Raw genomic sequence first — 15467 nt, 5'->3', positions numbered from 1 at the left:
CTTTACTGTGTGGGTACTGTGCACTGGAACAGATTGCCCAGAGAGGTTGTGTAGTCTCCCTCATGGATATACTCCAGAACCATGCGGACTCAATTCTGTGCCACGTGCACTGGGATGCCTGCTTGAGAAGGGAGGCTGGACCAAATGACCCACTGTAGTCCCTTCCAGCCTGACCCATTCGGTGATTCTGTGTGTGACAACAGGTTAAACCATGTCAGGAAAACACTGGCCAGTGAACTGCTGCCCCAATTAAGAGAACACAGCCTTGGCATTAATTAAACAAATAGAACAAAAAATCAGACTAAAAAAACCCTCCAAACCCTCAGTTTTCAATCTTTTAAATTGTTTCCAAGCAAATTTTTTGTTCAAGAATTTTATTCTGAATTCAGGCAGCGTGTGGGATGATAATTACTTGCAATTACATTTGATCTTATCCCTACAGAAGACAGGGGTTGATGCTGGTGCCATAGAACTCATTGAGTTGTTGTATATTAGCTTTTTATGAGCATTTTAAAGAAAAGGTGATTTGGAAAGTAAATAGGAAACCTCCATTTTAAGGTAGGAGATTTTGATACAAGGTTAACTATCCTGCACTGGCAGGGATGTAACTGAAACTCCTTTGATACCCATTACAGATGAACTATCTCTGTCAATTTTTAGGCCTCTCATAGGAGAGGAGTGGCTGGTAACATCAGTGTTTCTTCTCCACCAGGTATAAGGAAAACAAAATGTCAACCTCATTTGTCAGACAACATTCACCATAACATGGATGACTTAGCTGAGTGTTGCACTCCTCTTTCTAGCCTAACTCAGAAGTATACACATAAGTATGTGAGATGCAGAGTTTTTAGGTTCAGATAAACATTGTGTGATTCTCACATTGTGTGTAGGAGGACAGGATTTGTTTTGAGCTGATGTCATTGGCACACTTAAACTATATGCATCCTCTTAGGCTGCATCTATACAACCCAGGGAAACGCTGCCTTCTCTTTCTCCAAATGCTTCATAACTCACAGAAAACTAAACCACTGTGCAAGAAATTATGCAGCGGGAATCTGACACGGCACTTGCTGACAGCCCACAGAATGATTAGCATCTCTAGTTTCTGCTCCTGTTTATTAGTTCTTAATCTCAAACAACTGACTCTGGAAGCCGTTGGCTAGTGTACAACTGCTGGAATTGGAAGTTTTCCAGGCTCCTTTCTGTTCAGCACCTGCCCACATGCAGCACTCCTTAGTTTTGACTGTGCATAGTTTCAGCTCCCACTTAAGCCCAAGTGAATTTGAAAAATCAGTTGCAGATCAAGCTCAACAACCAACAAACAAGTACCTGTCCCTTCACACTCAACTGCAGGATGCATTTCTCCATCCATATTTATGGGACTGGGAAGGAGGTATGATTGCAAAATCAGAGATCAGAACTAGGACTTCCCTTGCCAGCACAGAAATTAGCTGCGCAGATTAGTGCCTGCTTCCTTGCACAAGAACCAGAGGGTACTATTACCCAGTTTTCACTACAGACTAGCTATTACAGCATTTCCCAAACACATTTTTGAATGTGCAGGCTCAAGAAGGCCTACAAGAACCAAATTGTCCCACTTCCTTCATCAGTACTTATGTAACAAATAATTATATATCTACATATATATATATACACACATATATATATACATACATAAAAAAAAGAGACAACATTTTAAATATAAAACTGGCAAATCCTTTCCTGCTATTTGAAAAAACATCAATAGGGTCTTTGTCCTTAAGGAAAGCCCCCCTAACACTGGAAGCTAAGGGCTTACATATGGGCCAGAGGCTGGCTGGACTTGAGGATTTGAGTCAGTGATGGACTGCATTTCCCACTGAAAAAAGGTGTGGTCCCTGATCAACATCACAGCTGTTTAGGATCTTGTGATAAAGCACCTCTCCACATGCACTGCCAGGGAGCCGTGAACTCAGCACTGATGATTCTAGCTAGGATCAAGCATCTTCAGTTCAGGGGTTGCAATTTAGATCTCAAGTCATCCTAATACTTTCTGAGATCTACTTTCAAGCTGCCGTGAGTGCTGACATCTACAGGGATTAAATAGTGAATAGATAAAATATAAATTATTATTTATTTGATTTATAAAGAAAACTTGATGTAATCTCAAAAGAAAACATTTGCAACTCACATCTAACCTAAAGTTTACATTCCTTTAGCATTTACAATGCACCATAAGTGTCAGTAAAATAAAAGTGTTCAGGTAACAAAGCTTACTCTCTTGGAATTGTGCAACAGGGAGGCTACTAAAATCTGCCAAAGCTTTGGGTACTTGAAAATCCCACAGGTCAGATTAAGTAAAAAGCAAATATTGCAAGTTTCTTTTCTTTGGAGTTGTAGAAAACAGTACCTTTAATGGTAACATTAATCTAAACACTTTTAATTCCTCATTTCCAGGTCTCTTGCATGCACCAGTTCCTTAATAAACTCATGCAGTACAAATGCAAATTACAAATAGCTAGTTCCTTTGATTTCTATGCAAACGTGACCCTAACAATCTGCCTAACCTTGGAAAACAACATACTGGTTAATTCTACACAGACTGGAGCCATGCCCAGTCACCACTGCCTGCCCCACTTTCAGAAGCTCAGAGAATGTCACATATCTTTTTGCTTGGTTCCAGACAAGGTAACTGGAGTAACTTTAACCTTGAGCTGATAAAAACAAGCCATAATAATAAAAAAACCAAAATGACACAAACTCTTTCTAGGCATGTATTTCAATAGATAACGGAAATGGAAGAAAGTAGAGCATAGTACAATCATGGTAGGTTACATTTAAGCTTAACACAAAAAAAAAAATTTTTTTACATTTTATTTGAGTACTAAGATTTTGGCTATTGAATTGAAAGATTCCATAATCCCCCTCGTCCCCTTCACAAACAGCACAGGCTACCAATATAAAGTATATCCATAGATACATTGAATAAGTATATTTGGCTACTACAGCGAACAAATCAGTAAGATGTTTTGATCACTATGCTACAAAAAAATTCAGATAATCCCCATATTAGTAGCTTTCCAACATTTATGATAATGTTCAACTGAGTAGAACATGAAATGAATTAAGATCTTTTAGTAAAAGGCAGTATATCCAAAAATCTGTGATCTTCAAATGAAGCGCTATGTCTTGACAGATTAACATACAATCCTTCCTTTAAAGTAATATAGTTTATAAACAGATGTAACAATGTTTATATATTAACTATATTAATATGCCTTAAATTCTATAAACAGTACTTACTGAAGAGTCATTCTTAAAATAAAATGCAGCTAACAGTCTTAGCAACTTACAACATTTAAAGTGAAGTAATTGTATCCCCCTTAGTGTTCAAAGTACTCAGTACTTGTCATACACATTTTTGTTTTTCCAATTATCTTTATTTTTGTGCTTTTTTTTTTTTTCTGTAACCAGAGATGCACAGTCCTTCCCCACTCCCATGTTCTGAATCCCAAATAACTTATGGTAAAAATACAAATTCTGATTTGGAAGAAAACATACAAAATATACACCATGTAGTGTGCGCACCTAAACATCTTGATTGTCAAGTAGTGCAAGTTTCCCCTTTGACATATACACTTTTTTGGTTTTAGAGACAAGAATTTGTTTCACTGATCTTTGCTGATGCCATTTCTTGCCATTTTTGGCAGTCTTTGTCCCTTCGTGTAAGCGTGGTACCAGAAGTGGAGAAACAAGACTAAAAACATAGAGCCATAAAGCCAAATAATAAACATGAAAATTGGATACTGGTACGGACAATCATCCATGATGTAGATTTGTCCTATATGGACTGTAATCATAATAAACTGGACCTGGAGGAAAAAGGTGAAGAAAATAAGTACTTTTAAAATAAATTACAAACTTACTACAGAAGTTTGAAATAATTCAGCATAGCTCATATGCTGAAAAACAGATAGTGGGGGAGTGGAAGGAAAGCAGGGAGCAACAGGGACACATTTAACTTCTTAATATGACACAGATGCACCTTTATAGCCCATCTCCCCAAAATATTATTCCACTGAAGAACAGGTTTACATAATAAAGGAAGAGAAGCTCTGGGACAAACTAATAAACTCATAGTAGGAGAATGGGATTCTACCCAGGCCAGTTCAGATAAAAAGGAAGGAAGCAGACAGTGTTTGTCCAGTGACAGATGGGAAGCTCCTTTAGAAAAATTAGCCATGAAAAAAAAAAGGCAAGCAACCATTACAGGGTTGGGGAACAAGAATTCCCACCTTCCCTGCACACTAGCATGTGACAAAAAGACACTCCACATGAACTCCAAGTTAATAGTCCACTGGTAGTGCCTCCATGTCAAAAAGACCGAGTAATAAATATTCAAGCTACATTGTTGAGAGTTGCACGTGTTACATGAACTATTCTGCTAACACCAGCCCTGGTGCAAGCAGACAGGGTGCTCCTTTCCCTCCTCCATCAGCATCCTTGCTCATGATAAGCCAATTGTTTAGCCAGAAGGTGAATTTTGAAAATCCATCTATTAAAAGAGATGGGCATGAAAAAGCACCCAGAGGAGTAACCTTTTGAAAGTGACCTAAAGCTGATAAAACATTTAATATACTGCAAGAGTGGTTTTTAATGCTCTGGGTTGGAGAGAGGTAAATTTTCTAAACAGAAACATTTTCTGTGAAATAACAGACATCAAATTCTGGAGAAATAATTTTCCTTACTACATGTTACATGTAGTTACTAATTACATGTGTATTCTGTATGTTAATTATATTTTCGTAGTGTAAATTTATATTTTAATAATTTTTATACAAGCAATGAGTTTTGCAAATATATTTTCTTAAGTACTGCATAACTGAAAAGCTTATGTGTCTAAATCTGTGATTATAGTGAATGCTGAAGTCAGGACATTTAAGTGTATCACTGTGGAGACCTCACATCTTTTGTTAACCTCAATTAAATCATGAATAAATCTTAAAATGAGCATAACTAAAAGGACATTAAATCTATGTTAGCTACAATCAGATTTTTGAGAGGCGCATATGTGAAAAGCAGTTACTCACAAGTTGTATAGTTGTCATGTATTTTTTCCACCACAAATATTTATGATAGGCTGGTCCCAAAGAACAGATTCCGTAATAAGTGTACATAACAACATGCACAATACAGTTCAGCAAAGCATGAAATGTTCCTAAACCACCTGCAGAAAAATGACACATAGTAGTAGTATTACAGCAGGTATTTTAAAAGCCACTCAGGTCCTAGCAGATTGTTTGGAGCCAGGGTAAGAAAAACACATACCACAAAACCTTTCTTTGACTAACCCTCAAGGTATTTTACCTGAATTGGGTTGATACCAGTTCTGACAGATCATAGCAGTTTCCTGTCTCAGAACAGGTTTATCTAAGCATTTCCAAAACAGCAGTAAAACCCAGCTGATCTAATTACCTGTAAAAACATTTTCATGAACTTTTTTGTTCTTCAGGTTCATTTTTTTTATTATTTTTTATTAAAACACATATTTGATGGAGACACAGAGAATTTAGTAGAAAGCATTCTGGGTTTTGCCTCATTTCTGGACATAATGATGAACTTCAAAAAGTTGTAGGGAATAAGTAATAACTCTCTTCTCAACAGAGATTTCCAGATTCCCAAGGAATGAAATACAGTTTCAAACAGTAAGTTTTTGTAATCATGAATTAAGCAAAGGTCTCACAAATTCATTGTCAGTCTCAAAACATACTTACAGTGAAAGGCGAACTTAAATAGGACCCACTTTGGCATAAATTTATGACTGAAACTGGTAACACATGAGCATTTCAGAGAAAAGTAAGGAAACACTTCCTTTTCCATGAGATTAACCATGGAGCTACATGATCCTGCTCAGAGGAGTTTCATTTTAATGAATGAGAGAAATTAAGAGGTAAAAGGGATCCAAGATGCAGCAGATAGCAAAGTATTTTTAAAAGAAACATGAATATGGAAACAATGATCATAAAAAAGAAAACAAGATGACATAAAAGGAGACATTTAGTGAGAGAAAGGAGTGCCATTTTCCCATTTAGAATCATTCCAATTAAAAATAAAACATATTTTGTGTTTTTAGTAGTTCACACTAATCTTCCAGCTTGAGAGGGCATAACTCCTCCTGCTGTGATTGCAAACTTTCTTTGAAACTTAGCTATTTGTATTTTTAAAAATAATTTGAATGTTCTTACAGTTCAAATATACATACTTTTTTTGGCTTGCACAGTGAATATTCAGAAGAAAAAATAAATAGTAAAGCAGAGGAAAAAAGAATCTACTCAACAGTACAAAAATATGCTCCAAAAAGCGACACTGTACTAAGCACCATTTTATAATTCTCTATTTGTATCAGAGCAGGGAAAAACCAGCATCTCCATCCAAACCTGTTGTTTTTTTTACAGACAGGTTGAAAACTTGACAGATGCTGCTATTTAGAAGGAAAAGGACTGATGAAACTGAATACAAGGTAAACATCAGCAGGACCAAAATTCTTGGAAAAAAATTTAAACTTATCAAACAACAGTATTTGGAAAGATAAGTGTAAAGATAAGCAATAGAGTTTTTGGAATAAACACAGCTCTGCATAAACATGAGGGACTATTACTAGCAGAGCACAAAACAATCCTTGCACACTTTGCTGAAAGTATTTGTCAAATTATCACACGGGAAATTTGAATCTGATGCCAAATCAGAAGCCTGTAGCTGGTATACTGATCCAACGTCCAGATAAAAAGCAGAAAGTTAATCACCTATAAGTGGAAAATTTTCAAGGTTGAAGAGAAGGGACTGCTGTTTGCTGCAGGTTTCCTTTTGCAGACCTATAAGCACACTGGGGTGTATGCTGAGACAACCATTCAGTTTTATTATTAATACCAGTTGCTCAGCAAGATTTGAGAAATACATAATCAATCCACCACTTTCCTAGTAACAGAAGCTCAACAAATACAACAAAAGTATATCCATTTATACACAAGGAAAAGCTGCACACTGGAAAGGTTCAAAAGAGCTACAAATTTTCTGGAGTGCTTCCAAGTCTTATTTTTGTATTCATAAAACAGACATTAACAGATCAGATTGAAAAGCAATGGAACAACTGCTTCATCAATTCATCACCAATTTTCTGGGACCAAAAAAAACCAAAACCAAAACCAAACAAGCAAAAAAACCCCACAAAACATGTTTCCAGGAAAAGTAAATAAACATGTACAAAACCCCGCTATTTTTCAGTAGAAACTCCTAAAAAAGCCTAAGTTGTCCCAAAAATGGATTAATAAATGACTGTGCATTTCTCTACTCTGTGTTTTCAGACTATTCTCATGGTAAGTTGTCTTTTTTAGCAGTGCACACTGATAATATAGCATAGGAAAATGCATGCATAGACACACCAAGCAGGAAAGGAGAAAGTGAAGGTAAGCTGATAGTGGTCAAAGAATTTAAATTCAAAACAATTCAAATATGTTTCTTTAATAAAGAAGGTGCAGAAAAATATTTGTGTAGTTTTGTGAAGTATTAGATGTAAATAAATCCCACACATGCTACCTAAAGCCAGTAAAAATAACTGCAACAAAGGCTGAATAATTCTCAAACAGGAAAAAAAAAATGAATGCAGTCCTCCCCTCCAACTCAGTTCTAACATTTCAGGGGGATAAATGGTTTTGAAGTAGTTTCAACAGAGTTATTTGCTTCATCTATCTCCCCTAGCAGTTATGATTTTGCCATCACTTCTCTTTTTCATCTAATAATGTTTTTTGCTTGTACACAACTCTCTTCTCTGCACCTCTTTCCCCCGTAAGAAATCAACACTGCACAAAATGCTGTCAAATAGGAAAAATGAGTAATCCCCACCCATTTAAATAATTATGGTGATCTCAGTTGTTCCATAAAATACTGCAGAAATCTAAATTTAAAACCACTGATGTTTTCCAAGGTTTTTAATTCTGTTTCTTCTTCTTTTTTTGTCTACCATGGGTAAACTTTCACTACCAGAAGATACATTCAACTTAAACTCCACTCTCTATCCACTACCTGCAGCAAATTTGACTCCAAACCACCAGGTCCATGGCATGATGGAATGATGAAAGACATGCAGGAATGTAACTTGGTTGTTTTTCTTACGCAGCACAAAAAATATCTGAAACAGATTTTTAATGAACAGAATGTTACAGAAGATAATCAAGCCCAACATACTTAAAGAAAACTGTATGCATCAGTGCTGGTTGCTCACTACTATACATATAAAAGTTCTTCGCAGTTACAGTGTTGGAAGAAGAAGGAAAACTGAGTGAGTGTCTGGCTATGCAAACTAGTTTTCAAAAAAACTTAAAACCAGTATGTAAAATCCACCTGTGAAATCTCAAAAGCCAAGGCAAGTTCTGAAACCAAATATCAAAGGTTAAGCCATCACCTACATGTGCAGTAGTAGGTGTAACAGTGTAAGATGGACTTGCTTGGATTGAGAAGTCTCTACAAGCACCGGATTTTAAGTCCCCTGAACTATTAAGGAAAGGCCCTTTAAGAAAATTAACTGAGGGACTAACAGTAGAAAATACTATGTTAGAGAAATAGCACTTTATTATGAACTCTGACTTAGCTACCATTGGAAAACATCAAAATTGTACAGAATATAGGTAGGTATTCTTAATTGATATTGACAGGCCACATTTTAAAGGACAGGCATCAAGGGAAGTGTTAAGGGAAGACAGCAAGAAAACTGTAAGGAGAAGTCAGGTCATGGAAAGGGTAGTGTCAGATGGCAAGCAAACAAACACAGAAGAAAAGAAGTCTGGTGTGCCAGAGAAAACATTTGGAATCAGCTGATTTAAATACAGCTAAGAAGTTACTTCTGCAATAAAACAAAAAAGCTGATGAGAAACAGGTACCTAATTGTCTGTATTCAAACAAAACAAATTTAAAAAAAAAAAAAATCAGGCTCAGGACTAATTAAAAAGGAGCACTGTAACCTGTAGGGAATAAAGGCAAATAGAGGAATAAACTCGTCAGGATTTTCCAGTTTTAGCATTCCTGACACTTCCATTACCATTCAATTTGGTTTAGTAAGTAAGATCTTCCAGTGTTGAATCATGAACATTTGCAGATGAAAGTCAGATGGCCGGCTTTGCTCAGAGGATGTAGAGCATCCTCAGTGCTCATGAGTCAGCTCCTGAACCAACACTGTTGTGCCCCAAACAATAGGGCAAATAGAACTGCTGATTCCAACACCCAGAAGCTGGTTTGAAAATATCTCAGTCAATCCTATTTTGTGCCAGTCTTGGGAAGAGAGAAAGGTACATGGCGGCTGCTGGTGAGCGAGGTCTGCATTCTGCTTCAATGCATTGCTGCTCAGACTTTCTTTGAAACAGGTTAGACTGCCAGCCTGACATCAGACATCTCTATAGTCATGACACTTAAGGCAATCTCATTAATTTAGAGCAAGTAGTTATGGCAATTTTGTCTTGCATTCAGAGCTGCTGCTGATACGAATGGGGAAGATAAAATCTGAAGATGATGTGAAAAAAATATTCAGAATAATCAACTGGTTTTTATCTGCAGTGTTGAGACAAGCATTGCCATAGCATAACAGATTAGTGTACTCAGCTGTTAAACAGACAAGTTATCCAGACTTCCTAAATATTTAAAGATGTCTTCCCTCATTAACATTTTTCCTGATAATGAAGGAAGAACAGTGTAACAAGACAATAAGATACAAAGAGATAATAGGGGTAAACATCCTGATGGCATTCTAATAATTGAAGCTTGAAGGACTAAATAAAAAGCAACTTATATCCTCAGCCCTGAACAGCACCAGTTCTTCTACTGTGAAAAGGAAACAGAACCACTTCTTTTATTAGGCTACAAATACTTACAGTGTCTAATAATTCAATGAACTTGGAAAAGAAGTAAAGCCAACAAGTTCGCACCATCTGCAAGAGTAAAAATCAAATTGTCAAATCATAAAAGTCATAAACAAAACTGAGCAGGACAAATAAGTATCTATATAAAGAAAATTACTGGGGCAAGTGATGTTCCAAGGTTGACAGAAATATTTAAATGTACAGTTTGTTTTTTCTTTAAAAACACAAAACAATTTTTAAACTTGAAGGAATTTTTAAGCCAACAAGAACAAGCCAATGAATTCCTTGCCTCTTTCTTTATCCCAACCAATGAATCAACCCATCCCTCCAGTTAACTCACATGCTCTACATTATGCAAGAGGGCATTTCCATGTAGTGCACTCCACTCTACAACAGTGCATTCAAAAAGCAGGCTGTTCAAAATGCATTTCTAAAAATAAAGTAAATGTATAACACACTACTTTAAACGACCTGGTCTAGTGGAAGGTGTCCGTGCTTATATCAGGGATGTTGGAACTAGGTGATCTCCAAGGTCACTTCCAACCCAAACCATTCTATGGTTCTATGATAACAATTCATCTTTGTCAACTTACTCTTAGAGCTGTCGGTGACCTCGAGTAGTCAACGATATCACACCGGAATGAGTATCCTGTGGCCCAGCCTGACATAAGAAACTGGAGGAAAGAAAAAGGAAAGGGCAAAGATTAACTTTACATCTTTTGAAAAATTCATTAATTTTGGATTACTTTTGCAATCACTAAGCAGGAGGGGAAAAACAATATTAAAAACACCTTAAATCAGCAACGTTGTCAATCATCTACCTCTGTGCGGGATAGCTACCACAAAATCCTTTACTGTTGCAGATTAATGAATTTGTAATTCCAGCACCCCACCCATAGACAAGAGTTTTCTTCCTACACCCATTATTTCAGCATTAGTAACTGAAGAGAAGAAACAAATGCATCTTAAAACCAGTGTTAAAAACAACTTACTGTGTAAATCAGACCACAAAACCAAATATAATTCTTTTGAAAATTGCTATCACAGCTATCGTAATACTAAAAAGAATACAACACACCATCTTAATACTCTAACAAAACCAGCACAACAGAAAGCCATTGCTAATTATCATTAAAGACAAGGTACAAATCAATATGCACAATATATATTTAATACCATAATTTCTAAAATTCTGCTTACTTAAACTGCATGGTTCGATAAGTTTTCCACGCATACAAGTGATGAGAAGATACAACTGAGAGCACACATATGACCAAAGGATTATATGTACCAAATATAATTTAATCTTTTCCCTTGGAATATATTAAAGTTTGGACAGGAGCAACAGTATTAGTATTATACTTGGCTTATTCTACTGCCAGCCACTATGACATCTGTATTTTGTATCTGTTTACAAAGTGCTTCTCATCATCACCGTCCACTCATGCATGGTAAGAGCTTCACCTCTCCTAACAGAAGCAGGGCTTTAGTCGTTTTAACTTCCTAAAAGAACAGATTGCTTAAAAAAAACATGGTTTTTTTGGAACACCAGCAAGACTGTACAGTACTAAAATACCCACCAAGTGACTTGGTTCCAAAAAGGGAAAGAATCTTCTTCTTGCTTACCACCAGATAATAGCAGAAATTCAATCATTTACACTCTGTCCATGCACTCTTTCATGAAATTGTAACATGGAAGTCTTGACAGCAGACTTATTGAATACTGTGGTAGTGTCAGACACTAACAGAAGTTTAATTTTTTTCTTTGATTGTTTCTTTGTGGTTTTTTTGGTGGGGCTTGTTTGTTTGTTTGTTTCTGAGGTCTATAACCAAAACCAAACCTGGAACCAAATTCCAAAAGGAAGTTTGGCAATTTTTAAAAAAATTGACTAAATAGCAAAAGCATTCATCTTGCCCACCAATTTCTGAACAACAGTCATGACACAAAGTAGCTGCTCCTGTAGTGCCTTTAGAGAGGTTAGAAGAAATGTCAGGTAGCTCACTGTAACTCATGATAGGATTAATGCAAATCAAGCTAACAGGAACATACCCTGTCAATTTGGCACAATAATCTGACAGCTTTTTATTACTAGTTTGCCAAACCTGAAATAGCCACATAGCCTGAGAGTCACACAGAGGGTCAGTACTAGAATATGGATGCTTCACCAAGCAAATGTGTAAGGCTGTCATCCACACAATACCATCAACAAATAGCTACACTTCAAGAAACCCCACCAAAGCTGACCAAACCCCAACAAACAAGTAAAGCCCAACAGCAGTAAAATCTCAACGTTGCTTTCAGAATAAAGAGAATTTGCTATTTTGGGGCTGTGGGGAAAATGTGTGTTAAAGATATTCATAATTTGGGCTTCAGGGGGAAAGCAGGGGGCAGATGTTGGAGGTTTTTTGTTTAGAGGGTTTTTGTTTGTATGTTTAAAGGACAAAAATGCCTTCAACTAGATTTTGTTAACATCTGCCATTGATTTCTGTCATTTAAAAGGCAGATCTAACTGAGAATTATTTCACAGCAGACATACTCTATACAGCATTTGAAACATCAGTTGTTGTTCCTTCCCCTTAAGGGCAGATGGTCACACTATCACATAGTAGGACAGAAACAATTACAAAATACTAAGAAAAGCATATTGTCTGCTTTACCTGCTGCAGTATAAAGAATTCAAATTATGAAAACTTCAAACTTTTTAAATTATATATAATGACACAAAATGTTTCACATTCTCTCTTTCTAGGTAAGAGTTATTCCCTTTTTCAAAGAATAACTAATTTAGCATACAGCTTGGAAGAATATAATTACTGCCATGACAATAATATTTTTTTGAGAATTGCAGTGTGGGAGTTACATTAATAAATTTATTAAAAGTTAGTTGTTAAAGACATGAAATACATAAATACTTTACAAACACAGTACTTACTTCATATGTCATATATAAAGAGAGGGCTACCACACTAAAATTGTAAAACGTCATGATCTGCCTGAGTTCAAAAGGTTTTTTATTTTCCATGAGTTTGGGTCCCAAGGAAGTGACAAAATAAACATAGGTTCCAATGATAAAAGTTGTTGGAAAAGGTGAAGACATGAGTGGCCAGCCTTCCAGCCTTGGATCTAGAGGGAATAGGGGGGAGAAAAAAAAGAAATTAGATGTCTCCAGTACTTACTAAAACAGCTACAGAAAAGTATTTAATTCTTGATGGTCTAGGTTTTTCTGTCACCAATCATGTTTCAGAGTCCATTCACCTCAAATCCATACTGACTATATAACAAGGCTTAACCCATAGATAACAAGGTTTAACTTCTTTCTGCGTCAGTTTTTCACATATAATGAAAAGGAGACACAAAATCCTGAGTGACATGATCTTCTGCCTTTACAGCATGACAAAGCATACACTTTCATACAACAAAAAAGTTGTAATACGACAAGCAAGTGTTGTAACTTACTCCACAGTTATCCCAGAGAGCCATATTGCAGAGGCACCTCCTTCTAAGCACACCCCTCTCCTTTTCCCTGCAGATGAGGCTAGCAGGTGTTTTATCTGAGCATCACCATGATTCCACTGCATCCCTCTGTGGTTCATCACAGAGTCCCAGCTCACCAAAGACTGCCACATTTCTCCATAAGTAGGTGAACTGATACTAACCTCATGTAATTTTTATTTTCTTTAATATTTTTTTATACTGACTTTTGGAAGATTTGGTTCAGAATGATCCCAAACTTAACTACTGACTCAGTAAACTATTGCCTTCATGGTTTGCTGCTGTATTTTAAGGGTAAAGTTATAGTACTGTTATTTTTGTCAGTGTTTAATTCATAGCCAAATGTTTTGAGTCAGCGACTTTTCAACCCACAGCATTCAAGCAACCTTTCACCCATAAGACCCTCTGATGTGGTTAACAGCCACTGGAAGGGTAAAAACAGATTGAGGAGGAGACCACATTATAATGCTGCTCACAGCTTGTAATGTGCCAGTGCTGCTGCCCACAGACCAAGGAGGACTTGGTCTTGCTGACCCACAGGAGGGTCAGCTGCTGCCCACAGACCAAGGAGGACTTGGTCTTGCTGACCCACAGCATGAGGAATCTGCTCCTTTGTACTGCAAGAGAACCACCAGCTCTTTACAACTGACTGTTTTTTCTGCATCCAGCCTTGCCCTGCTCCCACCAAACCTTTCCTGATGTTCTTCCCTGCCTGATCCTGAGAAAATCATGTTCCACCACTAACACTATGATACAAAATGCCAAATGCAAGCACTGCTGGGCATGGAGACAAAGAACTCAAGTTCTGCCGTCATGGACACTGCAGCAGAAATGCTTGCTCCACCCCAATCCACTTCACCCCCATGAGTCATACTGATTGAACTCCCTTCTCACTTGCGTGCTGTGCTTCGACAGAACAAGAAAAGTGGTGCTCAGCTATGCTGGAAAAGATAAATCAGTAATCTTATCTATCAAACCTTAACCACTTTTCAATTTTTTTCCAGGAATTAGCTAATCCTTGTCACTATCTGTCTACCACAGTGAGAAACACTGCAATTGATGGGTCTTAACCCCAAAATCGAGGTCTTCTCTATCAGCTTTTGGTAAGCACAGAGAATAACAGAGTGGCAACATAAAAGCAAAGTGTGATTAATATCCCTTACTAATTGCAACAAGAGACTAACATCCCTTTTCAAAATACCACTGTGACAGAGTTAACTACTGTGAGGACTAATTTCAAAATACTGAAACTTAACAGTTTGGGGTTTTGTTTTTTTTTTTTTTTCATTTCGCAAAAGCAAAATACAGTGACACCATGTGCCTGCATTAATTAACTGATAAAATGCAATTGTTCGGTAATGAAAAAGAGTTAAAACTATACATTCAGCACCATAGGAAAAACTCAAATGATATATTCCGGCAAGCCAGAGACACTCACAGGAGAATCACTGTCTGCACTTTATTTACTCCAAGTTTAGGTCCATAAACTGCCTGAGTTTTGTTAATTTCCTCTTTTAAAATGCAGAAACTAGACTGCCATGTTAATAAGTAACCTGACAAGTCTTAAAAATATTCGTAAGACGACAAAGCTACTTTAAAGTTGATAAACAGCACACCTAGCATAGCTACACATTGCTATTCAAAATTATTGGGAGTTAGTACATTTTAGATTTAAATGACTCACCAGCATCTTTAATCCATTCATCATACAGTAGTACAGCCTTTGATGTCAGATTGCTAAAGGCCATTTTCACTTGATAAAGATTTTATGATTCTTCCTGCAGAAAACAAACCAAAACAGAAATATGGATTTTTGTCAATAAAATAAAGACTATTGTAAAGTTTTTTGGCAAAGATTTTCAGGAAACAGAGTGGTAAAAAAAGAGAAAAGGCTAACAGAACACCATATGTGAAATACAGATCAGGGAGTATTAGCTGGCCACATCCCACTGTCCTTGGGTCTAATTTATAGCTGGGCTGTTATGCACAACAATATGATTTTGCAATCTCTATGTACAAACCAGGTACTTCCATGCCATAAAGTATTATCTCAATAAACTGTGCTGTGGTTAATCATTACAGTTAAGGGG

The 15467-nt window shown here is 36.7% G+C and overlaps 1 protein-coding gene across 2 annotated transcripts in view; it reads right to left on the bottom strand.

The window, feature by feature from the left end:
• Positions 1–2739: 2739 nt before the first annotated feature.
• Positions 2740–15467, bottom strand: part of ELOVL7 (ELOVL fatty acid elongase 7) — a 32477-nt gene continuing 19749 nt past the window's right edge. For both annotated transcript variants that reach the window (XM_039567353.1, XM_039567352.1), the window contains 7 exons: positions 15062–15155; positions 12818–13008; positions 10478–10558; positions 9897–9953; positions 8059–8164; positions 5070–5206; positions 2740–3851 (listed from right to left, as the gene is read on the bottom strand). In XM_039567353.1, coding sequence (XP_039423287.1) covers positions 3648–3851; positions 5070–5206; positions 8059–8164; positions 9897–9953; positions 10478–10558; positions 12818–13008; positions 15062–15125 — 840 coding nt within the window. In that variant the 5' untranslated portion in view covers positions 15126–15155 and the 3' untranslated portion in view covers positions 2740–3647. The remainder of the gene's footprint in view (positions 3852–5069; positions 5207–8058; positions 8165–9896; positions 9954–10477; positions 10559–12817; positions 13009–15061; positions 15156–15467) is intronic.

The sequence above is a fragment of the Corvus cornix genome, chromosome Z (assembly GCF_000738735.6).
Source record: "Corvus cornix cornix isolate S_Up_H32 chromosome Z, ASM73873v5, whole genome shotgun sequence".
NCBI classification, from domain to species: Eukaryota; Metazoa; Chordata; class Aves; order Passeriformes; family Corvidae; genus Corvus; species Corvus cornix.
The sequence above is the reverse complement of the archived record's forward strand: the minus strand, read 5'-3'. Positions and strand labels throughout refer to the sequence as shown.